This window comes from Cinclus cinclus, chromosome 3 (assembly GCF_963662255.1).
Source record: "Cinclus cinclus chromosome 3, bCinCin1.1, whole genome shotgun sequence".
Taxonomy (NCBI): Eukaryota; Metazoa; Chordata; class Aves; order Passeriformes; family Cinclidae; genus Cinclus; species Cinclus cinclus.
This window is the reverse complement of record NC_085048.1, coordinates 44,608,880-44,630,911: the sequence shown is the minus strand read 5'-3', so window position 1 is coordinate 44,630,911 and position 22,032 is coordinate 44,608,880. Positions and strand designations below refer to the sequence as shown.

The 22,032-nt window shown below is 40.4% G+C and overlaps 1 protein-coding gene across 1 annotated transcript in view; it reads left to right on the top strand.

Moving 5' to 3' along the window:
- Positions 1-4,407: 4,407 nt before the first annotated feature.
- SESN1 (sestrin 1) overlaps positions 4,408-22,032 on the top strand; it is a 75,811-nt gene continuing 58,186 nt past the window's right edge. The window contains exon 1 of the mRNA XM_062488724.1: positions 4,408-4,705. Within this exon, the coding sequence (XP_062344708.1) occupies positions 4,442-4,705 (264 nt within the window). The 5' untranslated portion in view covers positions 4,408-4,441. The remainder of the gene's footprint in view (positions 4,706-22,032) is intronic.

Here is a 22,032-nt window from a genome sequence, read left to right as displayed (position 1 = left end):
CCTTCCCTGTAGCTCACACTAGTGCCATGCATTTACCATCCTTTCCAGTAGGGCACAAATTCAACAACTGAGGTGATGAATACTTCCCTTCCATTTTGCAATCCTCCTGAGCACCTGGGACACTCTCCTGGTAGTTAGGAGGTGTAGATGTAAATGCCTTTGAGCTAAAAGGCAATTTTTTAATCCCTGGGTTACTGTACTGAAGGTGAGCACTCTACCAAATTCTTCCAGGCACTGAAGCCAACAGAAGAACCCGACTTTTTGGGCTTGGAAAGGTTCCTCTCTTAGACCTGCTCCACCTGCTTCCTAGATCACGATGGAAACAAAGGGGAGACAGGTTCCAAGGTGCCCAGTTTGGGGCAATTCCAAACATTTCTATTCAGAAATAGATTAACAAGAGTTCAGGTGGCTGCTCAGAGTTCTTCAGAACTGCACTTCTAGTTCACCCATACTGTTTTCCTAGTCCTCAGTGTTTCAGGTTACATTTATACAGTTAAATGGAGTGTAGTCAGAGAGTTGGCATAGTCCAGCAGGACTTTTAAGTGATCTGTAGTTCTGGCACATCATAGCCCAGCTCTTCTCAAAGCAACCCACTCTCCAGAATAAACTGCTCCACAGACTTTCTGCATGGAAGATTTGGTCCCCTGAGAAGAAGCTGGTGTCCCATTTACCCATCCCTGCTGTATTTGTGACCTCCAAGGAGGCAGGGTGGCAGGGTTTGGTGCAAATGTACACCTGCAACACATAATAGGGCTCATCAGATGTACAAACAAAGGCTCAGAAGCAAAAAATGCCACATCTTCTCCCAAACAGAATGGTTTGAGCTTGACACCAAGCTTCAGCCTGGGTTCAAAGGCAGTAGAGGAGTAGCCTCTGGCTTTTTGGTGTCTCTTTGCAAAACAGGAGTCACAGAACTTGTTTTCTTAGAGGGTAGCTGTGAAGAAAAATGCATGTTACTCTGGACTGCCATTTATTGTGGCAACATGCCAAAACACAGATCTAAAAAGGGTGAACTTTTTGAAGAGTCCAAGGTATTTAGCAATTGGAATGAAGTAAGCCTTAACAAAAACCAGGTGAAAAGGAAAACAGTTGAAGGAATGTAATTTAAAAAGCATTTTCTTCTAGACTGCCCAAGTTTTATGTTATTATTAGTTCTCTAGTGTTTGACTAAATGCATTCTGGAGTAAACTACTCTTTTGTGACATACAGAAACTGGAATGAACTTTTAAAAGTAAATATAATAGATTTTAGATTTTATATCTTAGAAAGAACATGAATATAATTACTAGATACTGTATGTTCAAAAGTAATTCTGCTGTTGGATGTCTTCTGCACATGGCTATAGAAGACCTTATCTAGTTAAAAAAAAAAGGAAGTTGATAAATCATGAAGGAAGGAAATACTGAGGTTTAAAACAGCCACAAATTTGTTTTTCTTCAGCTTATCGTTTTGAAAGCTCAACTGCTGTAATGCTGGATGAGTTGCCAGATTGTTTCCTTCATAATTCTGCCTCTCTCTTATCCATTCTTTAGGGATCAAAAACAAGCATATTAACTTCAGTCAGTGAGCATGCAAATCAAACAAACACATTCCCCTAACTCTGGGCTTGGATTAATTCCACTGGTAGCCTTTGACCTTGATTTCCACAATGTCTTGCAATGCATAAAGAAGCCTGACCTGGTATCAGAAAACTGCAGAGATTTGGTTTGGAAAAAAAATAAAGCCATCCTCATTGCTATTCCCTAAGTACTACATTAAAATCTATAAAACAAAGGGCTGAAATCTGAAGTTTAGGCCTCGGAGCCAGTTTCACAATCTGTTTCCTGTAGCCAGAGTTCATTTGGAGCCAGTGGAAAAAACAGCTTCTAAAAGATAAAAGGCAGTGCTGTGACTTTCAATCGATCTTGGCATTCAGTGTGTGAATATAGCTGTACCAAAGTCTAAAACACCAAGGCTCCAGTTCTGATTCTGGTTCGCTCTACTGATCTTGGATGTATGTAGTCATTGTCGGAGACACCCAACAACTCATGATGGGAAAAATAAGATCTGGCCAACTTCTGGAGATCAAAAATTAGACAGATATAAAGCAAACAGATGTGACATGCCCATTCACAGGAAAATGGGAGACTACAACAACTGACAACAGAATGGGATGGGAAGCTGAAGTGGTAGCTAATGTAAAAACAAACCAAACAAAAAAATCCCCCTCCAATGACATAAAAGGCACAGGCAGAACTATTTTCTTTGAACATATCAGTTATGGTGGGTGGAGGCCTCAAGTGCTTAGAGAAGTCAAGACTCATATTTATTACAGGTAGTGCTGATTTCAGCAGATACATTGTTCATGAGGGTGCCAAAGGCTTGGAGGAAGCAGCTGCGTGAAGCAGTCCAGGCCTGTCCACCCTACTGAACAATGGTAATGCAGCCTCCTTACAGAAAGGATTTTATGGGAAAAAAAGACAGATCTTCCTTCAAAGGTACAGGTAAGTGCAAGTTTTAAAGAAACAGTTCCAGAAAACAAAGGGATGTTAGATGAAGAAATCTGACTCCTTACAAATAAGAGAGTTGTCAATGGATGGTGTCAGTGAGCCAGACCTGGCTCTGTTCCTGGACTCATAAGTGGTTTCTGTGTCTTTCTGTGGCATAAAAGTAGCCTGTTCTGCATTTACCTTCAGTTTTGAAGTCTGAATCTTAGAGTGGGAAATGTGTATATGAGAAGATAAAAATAATTATGCAAGGCCCAATGTCCTGTTTCTAATTTACTGCCAAATATTCTTTTGCTTTTCTGTATGCTCAAAATTTTAGTTTCATGATTGCTTCAATGTGACAGCTGCAAACAGTTCTGCCCTTGTTTTCTTCTCCTCTTCTCTGCCAAGAGGTGAACTGGATCAAGGAACTGAACTTGGCTGAAAATTAAAATTTATCATAAACAGCACCATTTTTTTTTTCTGGAGGAAAAGCAAGGGAAACAGCAATGCCAGCCCCTTTAGTGGCAGATTACACTTAATCGCAGAACGGCTGAGCTTGGCAGGGACCTCTGGAGACCATCTGGTCGCACTCAAGCAGGGCCACCTAGAGACAGCTACCCAGGCTGCCCCGTGTGCGGGCAGCTTCTGAATATCCCCAAAGACAGCAAGTCCTCCCCGGGCAACCTGTCCCAGCTCTTGGGCACCCTCACAGTAAACGATGTGTTTCCTGATGGTCAGAGGGAGCCTCCTGTGCTTCAATTTGAGTCCCTTTGCCTCTGATACCGGGAACACCCTGGCTCCATCCTCTCTGCACTTTCCCTCTAGGCACATACAAATGTCCCGATACATACACGGGTAAGATTCCCCCCCCCCAGAGCCGTCTCTTCTCCAGGTTCATCAGCCCCTGCACAACCAGGATTTAAAAAAAAAAAAAAAAAAAAAAAAAAAAAAATTAAAAAGCCCTGGGAATAGTTTGGATAGAAACACCGCGGAACTGTTGCTCCATTTGAATATTCCAGGGGTTCCTCCTTTATCCCAAGTGATGACGGGCTGTGTTTCGCCAGCACCGGTGGTTTATCCTTTCCCGCAGACACGCTAATAGGATACAGCCAAGGTCCGCCTGTGACACGCCTTCGCCATCGCTTGAAACAGGAGCGTGCTTAAACGTCTGCCGGTGCAAAGGTCCGAGGCAAACCAGCTACGGGTGCTGCTTCACCCCCGGCTGCCGCCAGCCATCGGCGCTCCACAACCTGCTACGACAGATCGCAAAATCACCCCAAAATCCTGTCAAGCAGGACGACGGGAATACCACGCACGCATCCCGCAGCTAACGCTAGCTCTTTCCCGGCAGGAGCCTGGCCGTGCGCCGCGCTGCCTGCCGGAACACGTAGTCTTTCCCCCGAGAGACACGGGACCGCCCTTTGACCAGACTACATATCCCAGAAGCCCCTCCTGGCATTGCCTCTCCGGGCTGCGATTGGCCCCCCCGGCTCCGAGCACTGAAAGACGATTTGCTAACCGGCGTGTCTGTCATGCGGGCTCGCCGTGCTAGGCGGGGCTATTTCCCCCCAACCCGGGGTGTGGGGACTGCCGGGGGTCGGTGGCGGCCCCGGCGGGGAGGGCTGAGGGGCCGCCCCTTCCCTCCATGCCCGGGGCAGGGAGGAGGAGCCGCCGGCGCCGCGGGGTGGTAGCCGCCCCTCTCCCTGCCGGCAAAGGCGAAGCCGCGGCGTCACCGCTCGCTCGGCAGCCCCGGCGCGGGAGGGCGGCGGCGGCCGTCGGGGGCACCGGCCCGTGCTGCCCCCCATGCGGCGCGGGCAGCGGGCTCTGCGCTCGCAGCGGCCGCGCTCGTCGTCGTCTGTGTGGGCGGGCTGGCGGCTGCCGGGAGCCCGCCATGGGGCGGCCGCACCGAGGCTGCTGCTGAGGAGGAGGAGGAGGCGGCGGCTGCGGCGGGGGAGCTGCGGCCGGGCGGCCCCATGGAGGAGCGGGAGGGCGAGGTGCGCTGGGACGCGCTGTGCAGCCGAGACGCCGCCGCCCGCGACGCCGCCCTGGACACCATCGGGCAAGCGGTGCTCCGCCGTGCTGAGTGCATCGCCTCCGGGGCGGCCGCCGACGGGCTGCCGGTGCCCGCCGCCCGCGACGGGCTGGGCGAGGCGCTGGCCCGCCTGCTCATGCTGTCCAAGAGGTGCCCCTTCCCCGACGTGAGGGAGAAGAGCGAGGCGATCCTCAGCGGGGTGCAGGTGAGCGCGGCAGACCGTCCCGTTCGGCTTTGGGATCGGGCCGGGGATTCTCCCGGCCCCGTCCCGCGCAGGGCACCTTCGGGTTTCGTCTGTGCAACTAGGTGGGCGCCTGATCCGCCCTGGCCGATTTATTCCTGCAGTTAATATGTGCTAAGTGCTCTCCGCCCCGACGGCTCTCTCTCCGAAGAAACATTTGGAAAAGCTTTATTAAAAGGCGGGGTGGGGGGGGGAGGGGGAGAAGTATCTTACTGGAGACACTCAAAAAAACAACTGGATGCCTTCCTGTGTCACCTGCTCTAGGTGACCCTGCGTTGGCAGTGAGGTTGGACTGGATGGTCTCCAGAGGTCCCTTCCAACCCTAACTATTCTGTGAAAAAACCTTAAGTTTTTCAGTCTGATCCAGCAGAGAGGATTTGGCAATGAATGGCTGGAAAGTTGGGCCATCCCCAAGGAAACACTAAAATGACAGCTTTAACACTCTAGTTTCATTCTGTATGACCAGTGCTGTTGTATTATCCGGTTAGCTTTAATAGAAAACCGGGAAGGATTTGGTTGTTAATATTAGTGTTGCCAACTGAAAATACAAATGGGAAGTTTTGGAGCTTTTAAGAACCGTATGAGCTTGTTAAGGCAGAGCCCGTCAGAATGCCCTTCTTGTTGTTTAGTGGTAAATAGTTTCTCCACTGGCATCGATAGAATCCAAACTATTTTTTTTTTGTGTAGCTTACAGGCTGCCTAGCCAGTAGAGGATTACATTTACTGACCTAATGCTAACAAAAATAAATGTTAGTTTGTACTCTTCCACTCTTACAGGCTAATTATAGTTACTTGCATTGTGATTCTCTTGCTCACCTCAGGTTTTTGTGAAGGTCTTGGAATTCTTGTATCAATGGGCCCATGAGCACTGCTAAAAATAGTACTTTTAACTGTAGAGTAGGAAAAGGAAATTTGAGTATTTCTTTCAATCACAAGTAAATACATAGAGCTGTGCTTGGCGATAGCTGCCTGATTCTCATTACTGTGCTTTTCCTCCCTGAACTTGAACAGGCTGAATATAGGGAAATCCAGGGGAATGTAATCATAATACATGAAAGTATTACAGATACAATAATTTATGTATTATATATATAAATATATATGTAACATAAAATAATTACATATTATCACATATAGAAACACATTCAGGGTTTGGGTTATTTGAACTGAAATAGTTTCTGTTTATTTTGTCGAACTTCTCAGTAAGAGTAAATGTAATTATTTTACCAAGGTTAGACTGTGTGTGGAGTTTTTCTGAAAGCTGATGGTTTCACATGGTCTAAGTGAAAAGCTTGACCGCTTTTGTTTAAAAACCGAAGCCAGTGAAACAAGCAACCACCCCAAACTTGAATACTGAGTTGAAAACATAATCTGGCATCTTCCCTGTTAAAAGCTCATGTAAGAAGTGAGACTGTTACCAGTAAGAATGATAAGTTACTGCTAAGGAACTCCGAAGGGAAGACTTGTTTTTGTCAGGCTCAAGATACCAGAGTCTATTCAAAGGCCAAACAGATGGTGATCTCTCATCTAAATTTTGGGAGGAGGTCGGAATACAGGACTGGATAACTCTCTTTTTATGTATTTGAAGTTAGTGGCTTGTTCAACTATTGTGTGGTTTAGAAACTTTTTTACTAGCTTTTTTTTTTTTTTTTTTTTTTTTTTTTCCCTAGGCCAAAAAGTTCTGGCAGAAAATGCACAGAAAATGCAAGTTCAAATGCCGTGGTCATTTCTGGCTTGATTAATAAACATAGGTATGAAAGGTTTAGTAGCTGTGAAACCAATTGTATACACACAAGGTGCAGTAAAAGTTTACCAGCAAGTTGAGCAAAATAAAATCAGATATAACTTTATTTTAAGAATTTTTTTAGATGCTGCTTTTTAAAATTTTCGTTTTTCGAAGCGTAGATCTAAGAGAGAAGTATTCTGTATTTTATGATTTTTAGAGTGGAAAATCTTAGTTCTTGTGTCTGTGCTCTAAAATGAAAATTTTCACTGTGATCTTTGGATCCATGTTTTTTTGGAGAAATAATCCAGTGCAAGTAATCTGTTTTAGATGCTGAGGACTATTGTCAGGTATGAAATGGTTTTCTGTTGATTAATGACCAAGAATAATATTGTTCAGATCTCTGCAGTGAAGATGGCACATAAAGCAAACTATTAAATTAAATATTATCACCCCATGGAACTTGTGGCTTTCAGCAGTGCTTCCAAAGGTAAATAGTTTAGTAACATAAAAATGTGAAATCCCATTAAGAACAGTATCAGTACTTGTATTACTTTAGCTCCTTGTTTTGGGATCTGAAACAATACTCAAGTCCACAGCAATATATGCAATTATGCTGTCTAAAGGTATTAAATGACATAGAGCCCAGGGCAGGAGAGGCAACTCTGAGCCTGGAAGTTCTCCTGTGAGCTGGGGCTCCACTCATTCTCTTACCTGTGGAATGGTCCATCCCACACTAGAAGTCTCAGCCTGGACTTGTGTATTTCTTTCTATTCCTTCCCACCCCAGCTGCCTCAATATGGAGAGCTGCAAAATGTGCTTTATTCATTTTTCAGGTTTGCTTCCAGCATGAATCAGTGACAAAATCAAAGATTAGAATTTTCCATGTGGTCTCGTTGCTGTTTCTTTCCTTGAGTTAGTGCCCTCTGGCCTCTTGGGGCACCCAGCAAATATTTTACATGAGCAGCTGGTGCTCCTGGTGATTTTGCAACTTTGTGTCTGGAGCAGGTTGGTAGAATGCATTATATGGCTGGTGTAAGGTGCAGGCTTGGCAGCAGCCTGTGTCAGCATGGCATCCATTCCTCTAAGCCTGCCTTGGTTATGTTTGGGGGTATTTTCCCCCTGGATAAAAATTCCTCTGATATGGTGGAATGCTAAGTATGCAGCTTTCTTCTTAACATTATTGATGTTATTTATTAATAGCAATTATTAATAAATAATATTGCATGTATCAGAATCTGTAGAGTTGATTATTGCTTCACATAAATTCCCCTTGATTTGCCTCATGTTCAGAATAGTGAGTTTTCTCATTGTAGGCTATATATACTTATATATAATAACATACTTTTTTACCTGGGAGAGTGTATCTGTTTTCCCATTTAGAATAGACAAGTTGTTTTTGTAAGGGTTATTATAAAGACAGTGTCAGCAAACTAGTCCCCTTTTTCCTAATTTTTTGGCTTTTATTACGAAAAGCAAGTTACTATAGCCACTTCAACCTTAATAGATAATTTAAAAAATATTTTAAAGATACTTCATTTGCAATGCTTTAACCAAGTGAAAAGAGTTTCAGTGTTTGCATTGGAAAGTGTTTGATGAATAGTTTTTGAGGTAAACCCTCCAATATATATCATAGGTTCTTGATAAGTTCTTGCTCATGGGGTATTTTGGATATATTTATAGCATAGTGCCTATGACCTTGCAGAATAGTGCGTCATTCCTCCCAGTGTTCTGGGTGTCTGCACACCAACACAAATATATTGGGAAAGAACAGCAGTGGAATGTCTGAACACGTGCTCATTAGAAGTCTTCTGCCAGCCTCAGCTGGATCAATCAGATATGTATGAGTGGAATATAAATACAAGGTGTCTGTAGCTGGAGAAGAATCACTGGAAGGATGAGATTTGGTAATTAAAGTCTCTTGTAGCCATTCATTGGAGAAAACTCAGCAGAACATACTGCTCTCCACGGGTATGTAAATTCATTCTCTTCATAAACAAAGAAAACACATGGTTGGAGGGCAGGTTCTGCAGGTGCAACAAGATGATAGTCTACATAGGATAGAAGATGACAACAGCAGAATAAAACCCCTAAGTGTCAAAAAGCATAGAATTTAGCACACAGAGCTTGTCTGGGGGCAAATATAAGCTAGAAAGAAACAATCTCAACCTCTTTGAGTAGTAGTCTAATGATACCAAGCACTTGCATTAAAGGGGAAAATAGGTAATGAAAAAAAACCTCCACTCTCTGTTCTTTCTATTGATGTAAACTAAAGAAACATATAGAAAGTGCACAAAGGTGTATGAATAAAACTACAATGGTCAAAAACATATGGCGGTATAGCTAAAATTAATATTGGAAGAAAGCACGCAATAAGAGCCACAGATTACTGGATTAACAGATAATGCTGGGGTGATTGAAATGTTTTCTGAAACGGTTAATCCGGCCTGTGTAGTCAATAGCCATGATAAAAGCATAAATAGTACCTTCCTAGCTGGAGGGTGGGGGGAAAACCTGTAAATTGCTTGGATAAGCAACAGACTTTCAATCTGGTAGGGCCTGATGAAATTAAATCCAAGGTGCTTAAAAAAGCAACTAGCTGAAACAGTCTCATGTAGTGGATTGCAATTTCCAGATAGTGGAGCGAAGCAGAAGACTCAGATTAATTGGTGCATAGCTCTTCAGTGTGGGCTAAAGGGGATGAGATGAAGAGGAAGCTGATGGGTTTTAACTGTAGCTCAAAGAAAAAATACTGGACCAGTGTTGGAAAACATTTTTAGTGCCTAGGAAAAGAAGTTGAGCAACAGCCAAAGCAGACTTAGCCAGGATAAATTCTTTTAAATCCAGCATTGCTAGTGCTTCTGTGATAGAGTAACAGGCCTTGTGGTGCAGAGAGATTCTATTATATTAATAGGATGATATACTGAAGTCCTCAATGTTCACGTGATACCCTTATTAACAAGCTAGGAAATTGTGGTCTATAAACTACACTTTAGTGAGTAAAATTAGCTGGAAAACCAAACCCAGAAGGCAGGTGAGGTCAGGTAACAAGTACTTGGTACAGGCTCTACAAGGTCCTGTCCAGTGAAGTCTTGATTAACAAATTTTTGTGCTTTGTTGAATAGAATAAGCTGGGATGGAGAATAAGAATGGTTTAGAATTTTTGTCCAAGTTAATTTGACTGTGTCCTGCTGCATGATAGGGATGATTGGTCAGCCACCATAGAAAGGTGTCTCAATTGGAATTTGTAGTCTATTCAAGCTTAAGAACTTAAATATGGTATCCTCACTGGTGGTAGTGAATCTGATCACTCTGTAAGCTTACTTGTACCTCTGAACAATGCCAATACCCAAATCAGTTCCTGTTTCCCATAGTGCTCTTATATACAGTGAATTAAAATATCCCTTTTTTTGTGAGTTCACTTCATAGCAAAAGCATGTTCTGTCTCTTCTGGCCATTGGATGGAATGGATTTAATTATTCATTGTAGAGTGCTCCCTTCAAAATCCATGTGTTGCTTTACCAGATCTGTCTGTTATGGGCTTTTATGGTGGTGTTTAATACTCTTGCTCTTCTCAAACTAAGAGAGAATACTGAAGTAATGACATGATGCTTTAAATTGATTAGTCCTATTTACAGTGTCTGCTGTCTCTGCAGTATTAATTCTAAATGTGTTTTGATGATGTGTCTGTATCATGTGTGGGGTGAGGCTGGCTGGAGATGTTAATGGAGTAGAATTAATCTTGACATGTCAGGGAATATTCTGAGCAGGGGTGTAAGCATATTTTTTTAAGACTTAAATGCCCAGTAAAACTCAGATGGCCTTATCTGACTCTTCCCTCCTTCAGCCTACTTGCCTCCTTTCTTAAGGCTTCAGTCTGTTGAGAGAGATGAAGAGAAATTTTTTCTTGCTGAGCTTGTCAACTGCAGAATTGCCTGACCTTGGGAATGTCTTTGGTTGGAATAAGGGGTTGCTTGAAAACAGTGGAGGTTCTCAAAGTGATGCAAAGTAGGGCATCTGGGGCACTTCTAATGCTGTTTCTGTGTTTGGAACCTTTCTGTAATTTTCCATGGTAATGGTATGCTGCTCTTTGTGTATGGAACTGAGCTTTGCTTAGTCAGCTTTTCCTCATAATTGTTCAAAATTACTTGATCTGCAAATTTATGAGTTTATGTGAATCTGCTGAATTGATTTTTACAACATCATAACAAGAATTTTTATTTTCAAAAGAAGTGAAGCATGAAGCACACATTTGATAATATCTTGGTTGATAATTTATTTTTTGACTGCATTGAAGTTATTTAAAACTGTAGAAATGAAGCAGCAAACTTTCCTTATCTCTTGCTCTTTAGTAATGGGGTGAACAGTTATAGGATATATATTGGTGGCTTGGTTGAAAAAGATTTGTTTCCTGTATTTTTTGTTTTTTTAATAGGTGCTAATACCTAGAGATCTGTAGAAACCAGAAATGCTTCAGCTTGAATGCATTTTGTAAATAACAGCATCTGTCCTCCTGATCTAGCAGTTACTAAGTCACAGGAGCTCTTTTTTAGATATTTTTTTTTAACTTTTTGATTCTGTTTCTTTCTAGAGGGAATTTTAGAACTTGGCTATTCATTTCAACTCATAACTGGATATGATCCTTTCCAGTCAACACTCATATTCCAGTGTCCACTTAAATCTCTATTTGAAATTGTTTTTCTTGCTCTGACACTAACAGTGTATGGGTAGCAGTGATCTTTCCCCTCTCTGCATGGGTTTTCCTGCAAGTTCTGCTCTAAGTTTCCAAAAAGCCAATTTATTTATGTTTTTGGGGTGATTTTTTTTTAACCATATAATTTATTTGTCCTGTTTATTATGTAAATAACTGTCTTCATTTTGGGCTCTTGGCATACATTTGGATGGTTTTTGCTCACAAATGGGGAAATTTTATGTATCTGGAGGAGATGTTCAAGCAAAAGGAAATATTCTAAGATTTTGGAATGCTATGTAATTTAGCATACAATTTAAGTAAAAAAAAATGTATGGACTTCTTGGTTATGTAAAATGATATGTCTTTTGTTAGCCCGACCAAAGTATATTATTTTAAAGAAAATTATATTGCCTTACTGTGACAAGTGCAAAATCATCACTGAAGAAATACTTGCTGTTTTGTCATCTTACTCTTGACTTTTTCTTCAGGTTAGGCTTTCTCCTTTTAAAATAAACATAGTGGAAAAGTACTGAATATACCATTGTGGGCCAGAAAAAAAGAGTTTTGAAAGCTTGATTATATTTTCCTGTGGATACCGAGTGTTTAAATTTCCAAAAATATGGTTTGCTGTCAGTATGGTTTTCTATTCCAGTAAATTGTTTACAGTTTAACAGAGATTGGAGGGTGGGAAAAGCTTGGGTCTCCCTCCAGAAACCAAGGGAAGCATGGAAATTTTTACTTGAAGCTACATAAATGAATTAAATCCAAAAAGTTAAGTGGTGGCATTTTTTCTTGTTTACTGCCTTCCTGGTCTTCAGTGACTTTGACTGTTTTTCCTTTGTCTTTTTTTTTTTTGGTTTTTTTTTTTGTTTCTTTTTTGTTTGTTTTTCTGGAAAATTAGGTTAAATTACTGCTAAAAGTTGTTTTGGGAAGGTGAACTGGTTTAGTTCTATTTAAACCTAGTAAACAGTTTACCATTTTCCTTACTTCAGCTTTATGTAGAAACCAAGCTTGTTCTTTCATATAATTTTGGGTTAAAAGTATCACCTAGTGTTGTGTCCTAGTGCAAGAATATTACCCAAAAATATACTGTGCTGGTATTTTAAAAATAGAGGTGATGGTACTTATGTAATCTGATAATGTGTCCCTTCTGTGCAACTGCAGGAACTTACTTTCAATTCAGGCACTGTACTGTAGAAAAGCACTGAAAACTGCTTCTGAAACCATGTGGGTTTTTTGATTTTTTTTAAATTTTTTTTTATTTTTTTATGTTTGTTTGTTTTCCTGTAAATTACTTAGAAATGGTAACATTTTTCAATATTCTATGCCTTCTGGAGTCAGTAATAAAGTTTTCTTGGTGGCAGGTCTTTCTTGGCAAGTTCTTTGTCTGTCTAAATAGCTGTCTGGCTTTGTGGGCCTTAGCTTTGAGACTCAAGGTGTTACTACCTCTTCACCAAATTTCCTTCCCTAGGATATTCTTGCTTGCTATTGAATTGGTTTTATGCCATTTTCTTCTGAGACAAATATTTTTCTCAAGGATTCCTTAACTCCTAGGGAGTAAACATTGAATAATGTGACATTTATTCAAAGGAGGAACAAACTTGAAAATGCAAACTTATTTAAAGCTCAAAAGCCTTTCTTGTGTGCCTTTTTTTTTTTCTTCTTCTTTTGGTTTCCTTTTTTTAGGGGGGGGAGGGGAGGATGGCGTTTGTTTTTGGGAGGAGGAGAACCTCTTTTCTGAAATTTTTTTTCCATTGCAGCTTGTTGCTGAGCTTGTTGCTTGTGTTCTGGTGCAATAAAACTTTTAGCTTTAAATGCAGCCTGTTTGCCAACAGCACATTCCACTAGATTAAACTGTATGTTCGGATTTTTCATTTATTTAAATTTTAGTTCTAAACTAGTTTCACACTGATATCCTTGTAGAAAAAAAGACTGAAGAAAGGAAAAGTTTAAGACAGATTTTCTCTTTCTGTGAATTTCAAGTTGGTGTTGAGTGCAAGCTTATGTCCCTTTAACAATACTAAATATTTGGCAACTGGTGTACACAAAACATTTTCTGGAGCTCATCATGTTATAAGAGAAGTCATTACCAGGATAAGATTGCTTATGATATTTGCTGTAACTTCCTTTGTGTCCATTCTGGCCTTCCTACTTGTGTCACATAAAAGGTTTTGGAAACCTTAGAACTTCACCTAGCTTACATTTTTTTAAGAGTTATGTTTGCAATGATTGCTTATATTTACCTAAAAATTGATGTATAAACAGTGTACTGTAAGCAAAGCTTAATTCTGACATTTTTATTGCTACTTTTCTGTTCCATGAGGTGGGAAAATAAGCCAAATGGCAATGTTTTTGTCTGGCTTTTAGAAAGCAAATTGGTATCTTGGCTGGTAGTGTTCTGCTTTTCTAGCTATTCAGAACATGGCAGCTCTGCTTGGCTGATATTGTCTGTAATCTGTCAGAAGAGTATGTGTAAATTGGGAATGTCAGATGTTGCTTCTTTTTCCTTCATATTTTGGTCTCAGGCACTTCTGTTAAAGGATTCAAGGTTTTGAGTAAGGTTTCACTAGGAATGAAAGCTGTTTGTTAATGCAGAAGATACCATTTGTAATTCACAATGTAAAAATCTTAATTTTAGATTCTAAAGGTAGTAGTTAACTCTGTAGCTTATGCATTAAGTGAATACTTGAGATTGAAGCATAGACTGTTTTGCATTCTTTCTACTTTTTAAAGTTTTCTATATATTTGTGTGTAATGATAGAATATGGGGGGGAATTCTGGTTTTATACACTCTGAATTCATTACTTCAAAGGGCAGTGGAAAATACAGCTGCTTCATGATGCAAAAATTAATTTTGTACTGGTAAGCTGTGGTGTGCTTCCCATATATGTGGTTTCCACCTATGTTCCTCCCCTCAGAGCCCAAGGTCTGCAGTGCAGTGTGTCCCACATCTGCATGTTTTGGGAGGAGCTACAGTTCTTGGATATTAGTTCTCTGGGGTAGGGTAGCCACATGGCTCAAAAGTGATTTCCAGTAGCAGTAAATCTTCATGCATGGGCATAAAAACATGCTAAGGGGATTGCAAAGTTCCGCTGGAAATCTTACATGGAAGCTAAATGACTTGCTGTCTGTTCCCTCAAAAAATAGTTGCTAAAATATACTTGAGAAGGTATCCTGAGGTCAAAGAAACTAAAGCATTTTACAGAGAATAAAATAAGATTTTAATATTCTTCTAAACCTCTTCTTGATTGTGTTGGGGAAACTGAGAATTTCTCTAAGAAGCACACTCACTCAGACTCACAAATTCCCTGTTTAACTATGACTTAATGAATAAAAGTGCCCTTTGGGGAATGAAATGTCTTTGAAGATACAATCTCAGTTTGTGTCAGGGATGCTGGTGTGGGAGGGCCAAAGCTTGAAGTTGTGCTGAAAGTCTATGGCTTGAGTGCAAACCTGTCCCAGGTTATCCTTAGCTAATATAATCTGCCTGGTTCTGTCCTGTGTGATGGTCTGATGTGAGATTTTTCTTTCATATGTAGCTGTTTTAGACAGCTGTAAGGAGACACCTTCTTGATTCTTGATTGTAACAGAAACAAACATATAAGTATATAATCATGTGTTGTCAAAATTCAGCAGACGAATGAATATTAATCTTTGAAATATTTGCTCTATGTACTTGTTGAGGGTGGAGTGACAAGTCCTGCTGCTGAGCCACGAGGTGCTGAAAGGAACCCCTTGCTTTCTGAATTCCTTCTCAGAGAGGTGTCCAGGTGTGGCTGGATGCAGTCTTAGCCCCATAATTTATTTCTGCACAGTATAAAAGCTAAAACTGCTAGCAGTGTATGTGTAGGATAGTACAGTGCACTACTGCAAAGCAATTATATTAAAGCTCACAAGAAGGAGTAACTGAGTAGATGTGGATGTAACTCACCTTAGCAAGGCTCATGGACAGATCTCTCTCTTAACCTTGAGGAGTGTCAAGAAGGAAGGAATATGCTAGAGAAACCTAGCTTTGTGGAAGTTGACTGGACTTTCATAGCATAAAGTGGCCAATTGCCAGTCCCATGTCGGCTTAGCAGCTTGTCTGCCAGATCTTTGCCTCACTATCAGGATACTGATTTGGGGTTAGTTAGCCAGACTGGTTTCACATAGTTCAACACCAAAGCTAGAATATGGCCTGAGCTCAGCCCACCACTGATAGCTTTGCAAACAGGACATTGTCCGAGTTGCTTGACTACATTCCAGGGTAGAGTATCCTGCTACAGTAGTACTTGAATATTTGTTTAAAAATAAGAGTGGACAATCCAACTAGGCAGGACTTGTAAAAAGCATTGAGTTCCTTTGTTGTCTAGAACTGTTAAGAAATGTAAGTGGAAGTCAAATTGGAAAGAGCAGGTGCTGTAAATTTTTATTATGTATACACAATATAAGAGGCAATCTAACAAAGAACTACCTCTAAATTCTTAAGCCAAGCATAATTAATTTTGGAATAGAATGAAGTGATTTTCCTTGGGATAGTATCATGTTTAATATTTTTTTCTGTATATAATAGAAGTCAGGGATAATGTAATTTAATAGCCTCATTTGAGACTTGATTCCTTTATCTGGTGGAACAGTAGATTCTGGTGCTCATTGAAACCAAGCTCTTATCTCCAACAGAATCTTCACATGGATAATAATCTGTAAACTACTTTCTTTCCAAAGTAGTGTGATATCTCTTGCATAGTTTGTGCTTCTGAATATTGAGCTGTCTTTGAGGAGTCTTGAATCCTGAGACTTCTAAATGGCAAGGGGAAGTTTCTTCTAAGAAGTTGAGTTCTCAGCAATTCTGTATGTTATAGAAAAATAAAGAGTTGAAGCAGCATGCTGTGTAATATTCTGTTGCAATAATATTCTGTTACTCTAAGAAAATATAGAAGAGAAACTGCTATTATGTCCTTGTGTCAGTTGCTTTCCTTCACATGATTAGGTAGGATCATGATTCTTCATGGAGTCTGATTGGGAAATCCAGTGTCATCTATAGGAAAGCATCCTAAAGGGAATGTTGTCATTATTGATGCAAATTCTAAATTTCGAGAATGATCTTACAGCAATCTTCTTTATTTCTCTCTTGTAGTGGAAATGAAGTCCAGGTAATGTGTAGGGCAGATTATTTAATAAAGAGTGGATTTTGGTTTTTTACCCCTTTGGCTTTGTATTTGTATTGGGTTTGCATGGCAAGATTTTGGTTTCGGAGCAGCTACAGGGTGACTTCTGTGAGAAGCTGCTGAAAATTTCCCCTATGTCCAATTGGCTCCAACATGGGCCTGTCACTGGCCAAGGCTGAGCCCATCAGTGGCAGTGGTGGTACCTCTGGGATAATGTCTTTTAAGAAAGAGGAAAAAGCCCTGGGCCATAGCAACTGCAGTGAGAGAAGGGAGGAATATGTGAGAGAAACAGTTCTGCAGACAAGGGCAGTGAAGAAGGAGGGGATAGTGGTGGTTTAGGCACTGGAGCTGAGATTCCATTGCAGACCATGGTGAGGTGGGGTGTCCCAATGGAGCAGATCTCCACCTATAGCCTGTGGAGGATGCCACACCAGAACAGGTGGATGCCTGAGGAAGTCTGGGAGCCTGTGCTGTAGCAGGCTTCTGGCAGGGCCTGTGGCCCTGTGGAGAATGGAGCTGTTAGAGGGTTTGCTGGCAGGATCTGTGACCTGAAGGGGGACCCATGCTGGAGCAGTCTGTTCCTGAATGGCTCTACCACCCTGGAAGGGACCCAAGCTGGAGCATTTCATGAATAACTGCAGTCCTCAGGAAGGATGAACTTCGGAGAAGTTAATGAAGAACTGCCTCCTGTGGGGAGGGACCACTGGAGCAGGGGGGGAAGGAACAGCAGAGACAATGTATCTGACCACAACCCCATTCCCTGTTCCCCTGCATTGCTAGGGAAGAGGAGGTGGAAAAAATTGTGAGGCAAGAAGAAGGTAGGGTTGGACGAGATAAGATGCTTGAAAATGTGGGTTTATTTCTCATTATCTTAGTCTGATTTATTAATAACTTAAATTAATTTCCCCAAATTGAGTATGTTTTGCCTGTGATGGTATCTGGTGAGTGAGTGATCTCTCCATGTCCTTACCTTGGCCTGTGAGGTTTTCTTTTTGTTATTTTGTCTCCCTGTCTAGCTGAAGAAGGGAGGGATAGAGCAACTTTGGTGAAGACTTGGCGTGCAGCCAGCAACAACCCACCACAATATTGGAACTAGTTCTTTAATGTGTTTTCTTGAGAGTGAGACTTAGAATTTGCTGGAATAACAGTGTTTATTTGGCTGTTACAAAGTTGATTGGTGTCTCAAAAAAAAAAAAAAAAAAAACAAAAAAAAAAAAACAAAACCAAAACGACAAAACCTTTTTGTGAAAATGTTCTGCTTTTGACAAAGTGTTTGCAGTGAAAGGCTTCCTCACTAATGACTGGAAGTCTCATGAAGAATAGGAAGAAAAATACACTTAGAATAGCCAAAAGCTGTGACCATGAAGGTCTCATATTCCAGTCTCTGGTTTGTCTTTCTCAGGTAAGTGACTTGTGAAGGCAGTTGAATAGACAAGTTAGTTCTTCTCAAGCATTAGGAGTTTCATGTTTTCATTTAAAGTTGTAAAAATTTTAGAGCCTTGGATGTATGAGTATCTCATTTAAACATGAATGGGATCTGTACTGAACTGGAGTTTGAAACTTGCTCTGCCTCATCTCAAAGCTTAACTTGGCCCTAAAGGTCATTTTTATTGACAAGATGTCACATTGAGAAATAAGTACCTGAGGTCTTAAAACTTCATCAAGTTAGGAAAAAATCACATTTTGTCCAGATGCTGTGAAATTTATTTACCTCAGTCCAAAGGTTCTTTATATTAAAGCCAAAGTAGTGAGGAAGCTTTGAAGGCACTGTAAGATGGGTGAAGGGTTTAACCTGAGTAGTGGTAATCCAGTTAGATTAATGGGGTGAGTTGAACAAGAATTGTGGTGAAAATTGAAATATGCTAAAATAATTTTTCCAATTATAATGTTAAGTGTTTATCTCCTCTTTGTTCTTAGAAAATATCTAAATAAGTTGACTTCAGAAAACTAAGATAAAATACATGTTTGTATGGCTTTTTTGAAATTCAGCTTCTGAAGAGGGGGAGTGTGTTGTGCTACAGAAATAGGACACTTTTTTTTTTTGTACCACAAGAGGAAAGCATTTTTTCTGTATTCTGATGAAACTTATTATAATATTAAACATGTTTGTTTAATTACATTATTGTGGTAGGATCTAGGGTTTTTTTCTTCTTTTCTGAAAATTTTAATTTTGAAGTATTTATTGTCTTAGCAGTAGAGTTTTGGGCACTTACTGTCACTTGGAGGGAACTGCTTTACTGAGAGTACTATATTAATATCATCAGATCATCTAAAAACTATAGATTAAAAATAAACCAGCAGGTACTTCATTAAAGGTGTTGTGTACCACAGACATTATCCTGAAAAAAATCACAACTGACGATTATTCCTGAGAGCAAAAAAAATTGCCAGAATGGCTACTCCTTTCAGTGTGGTATAGTGAAGCATACATGTACTTGCAGTGTTGAGGCCTCTGTGCTGGTTGGTCTGTCCAGAAGCATCTTGGAACACTGGTCCAAGATTCTGTTTCAAATCTCTCTTAGTACTTCCATTTGTTAGGAACAATCATGTGTCTCCTTTTACAGGTTTCAGGTTTCCTGTGGCCGTAAGTGTGATCACTGTGCCAAGATGACACTCACACTTGTCTCTTAATCTGAGAAGTTACACCGTGAGTAGAGAGATGCAGGAAGCAAGTTTTGGGTGAGCCATAAGGAGCCTGGAAGCACAGTTGTTTTTTTGTGGTGGTATACCTTTCTGCAAGGCCTGAGAGGTTAAATGTCATATCTTATGAATAGAGTTGCAGTATTTGCAGGACTAAATTGGCTCAGCGTGGGCTACCAGGTGTTCCAGTTATCATAGTAAATAGACATTGCTCACTTGTAAGTGCTTCACAGAATTCCCCATGGAACGAACTGAAGCTGGTGCACCTGTTCCAGGAAGATGTAATGAATTTGAAGGAACACTTGGGGGAGACTTCATGTCTCATGTTTTGTTGCCAGTTTTTGATTTGTTTGAAGTGGCATCGATATGAATTGAGATGTATTACTCTAAAACTCTTGAAAAATGAAACTTTTGTCCTTTTTGTCTCATGCTGTTTCTGTTTGCAGAATAGTAACATGAAGATTTCTTGAGACAGGGCATTTTTTTAGGTATTTTTTTGTTGGTGATGATATCTTGCTAGTTTTCCTTAGAAATAATGTGGTTCTAACTGACATAAAGCAGTGATGATTGACACAGTGTAGGAAAGGGAGAAGAAAAGCATTAATGAATAAGAAGCTGGTGATAGTAGGTGAATCAGCACTTTATATGTTAATTATGAATACTCACTACTGTATTCAAGTTTCATGCCTATTTCTATTTTAAATCATGATGGTGGCTATTTCAGTTTTATCTGGCATTTATCTCCAACTGAAACTTCCCTAGCATTACCTCTGCATTGTTAATGAAACCTTGGCATCAATATGTCTTTAGAAAATAACAAAACTGAAAGAAGGAAAGAGGGCACTAACTGCAAGAAGTCACCTCTTCTGAACACAGGAGACATACATTCCCATGTGCTAAAAAAACCTCAAAGCCAAAACAGCAACAGAAAAAAATCCCCTACCCAATTGCAATGATGTTTTAATAATTGAAAGAGTTGGGGTCAAAAAGCTGAGGTTTGTGAAGGAAATCAGTACTGAGTATGTCCGATGGTGCTTTCTGTTGCTGGCCATGGCATAGACTTTCCCTGATCTAACCAGAAAAGACTGGTACAGCTACTAAGTGAAAGGAATAGCCATAATCACTCTATCTCCTTTTTCTAAAGGATCTAGCAAGGGATCTATATGAAGGACTTTAAGGGAAATTAAATTATTAGAAAACTTTGGTGAATAACTCTCAACCTTAATTTTGAGCTTACCAGCAAAGAATTTTAAACTAGTGCATGGCACTTAACCAGTTTTCTAAGAATAGCTTCAACAAAAGAGTAGATTCTAGTTGGGAAGACAAGGATGACACTTAATGTTCTAGGACTTTTTAGTTCCTGTTAAGCAAAATCAACCAATAAGTATGTTTAAGCTGTCACTGGAATAAAATAAATTTTTCTGCTGAACTGTATTATCTTAAGTAAAATAATGTAAATAATGTGTTGTGTGGTAGTGTTGCTATTTTTTTTCTTTATTCCAACAGATTTGAACTACTGCATTGTCAAGGATAAATCTAGTTAAATGCTGTTAATTGTTCGCTATTACAAAGAGAAATAGTGGAAAATAGAATTCTTTGGCAGTCTTCACTTACTAGAAGAAACTATATTATTTGCTGTGTGACTGTGGTGCACAGGAGTTGCTGGTGTGTGCTCAAAGGGACCCTGCAGGGTTAAACTTCTGGGCTGCATTTTAGCTTTTATGGCAAGGCCTTATTCAATGGGAAAGGTGCTCTACTTAATTCAATCCTGGCTGTAGCAATGACCCAACAAACTGCTTGTGTCTTCAGAGATTTACTACCAGTGTCTAGTGCATCAGAACATAGGTGGTATTTTTAGTGAAAGAAGGGGGCTGGAGTTTGTGGCCTCTTAGATGCAACTACTCTTCAAATTGTTTCAACTCCCTTACTCTAGGTATGCAACTGAAAGAATAAGCTTGTATCTTTTAGGTATTTTCAGGTGGAATGCTCTACTGTTTCATATACTTTGTAACTTACTGTTTCTTACAGCCTCCTTTAAGGCAATAGTAGTTCATCCAATTGGGACATTTATATCATAATTGTGCAGTATTTTCATTGACAAGTTTGTCCCTGCTTTGTCATTGGTGTATCATTCACAGTAACAATAAAGGAGGTGAGGTTCTGCAACAGATGGCACTATAGGGAAAGGTAACCCTAACAGGAAAATGTTCTCCCTGCAGTAGAATGAAAACTTAAAAAATGCAGGTTGAAATAATCTAGGTAGACTCAACTTCTAGTAGTTTCTAGCATCAGAATGCTTTGCTTCTCAAACTTAATGTTTTTATAGTACAGCTGTTGGGGTGGGGTTTTTTTGTTTTATTTTGTTGGTTTTTCTTTTGCTTGGTTGGGTTTTGGGGAATGTTTGTTTTAAATGGAGTAAGATGCCTTCAGATTTCTGAACTTATACCCACCAACATGGGGGTTCCTCTGTCCTGTATTATAATTATTTGTCCAGACAAAGGTTCTGGTTTTCACTAAGTCACTGAAAGATGATTATGCTGTCTAAGGACAGGAGCTGAGTTCAGGAAGCTTCATAAGCTTCAGGAAGCTTATGACCCAACTCAGAGTTTCAAAACTCAGGACCCTTCTAACTCTATAGCTAAAGTCAGTGAGCATCTAGGCAGAACCTCATCAGATGTTCAGCCATGCTTAAGGGTGTTCCAGGTCTGGAAGTGGGCAGTAGTTCCAAGCCTGTGCTCAAGTAAGCTCACTGTAGATCCAGAAGTTAAATGTTTCCTTCTATCTCTTCTCAGGGTTTACAGAACATGGTGTTCTTGGAGCATGTTTACTGAAGACCTATCAGATGGGCTTTGCACAAAACAAACCAGAGCTACTCCTCCCACTCCTGAGTAATAGCTCCATGGTCAGAGCATTCCCAAAGTGTGAGGACTCTGAGTTCAGCACCTTTTCTCCCTGAGGTGGTTCAAAGTCATGCCTTTTACATGCCTGGGCTCCCAAGATGAGAGAACTGAACTAGCTTTTGCTCTCATTTCCAGGCCTGTGAACAACTTAAGAATTGCATGTAAAGCAGGACAAATGCAGTTGGAAG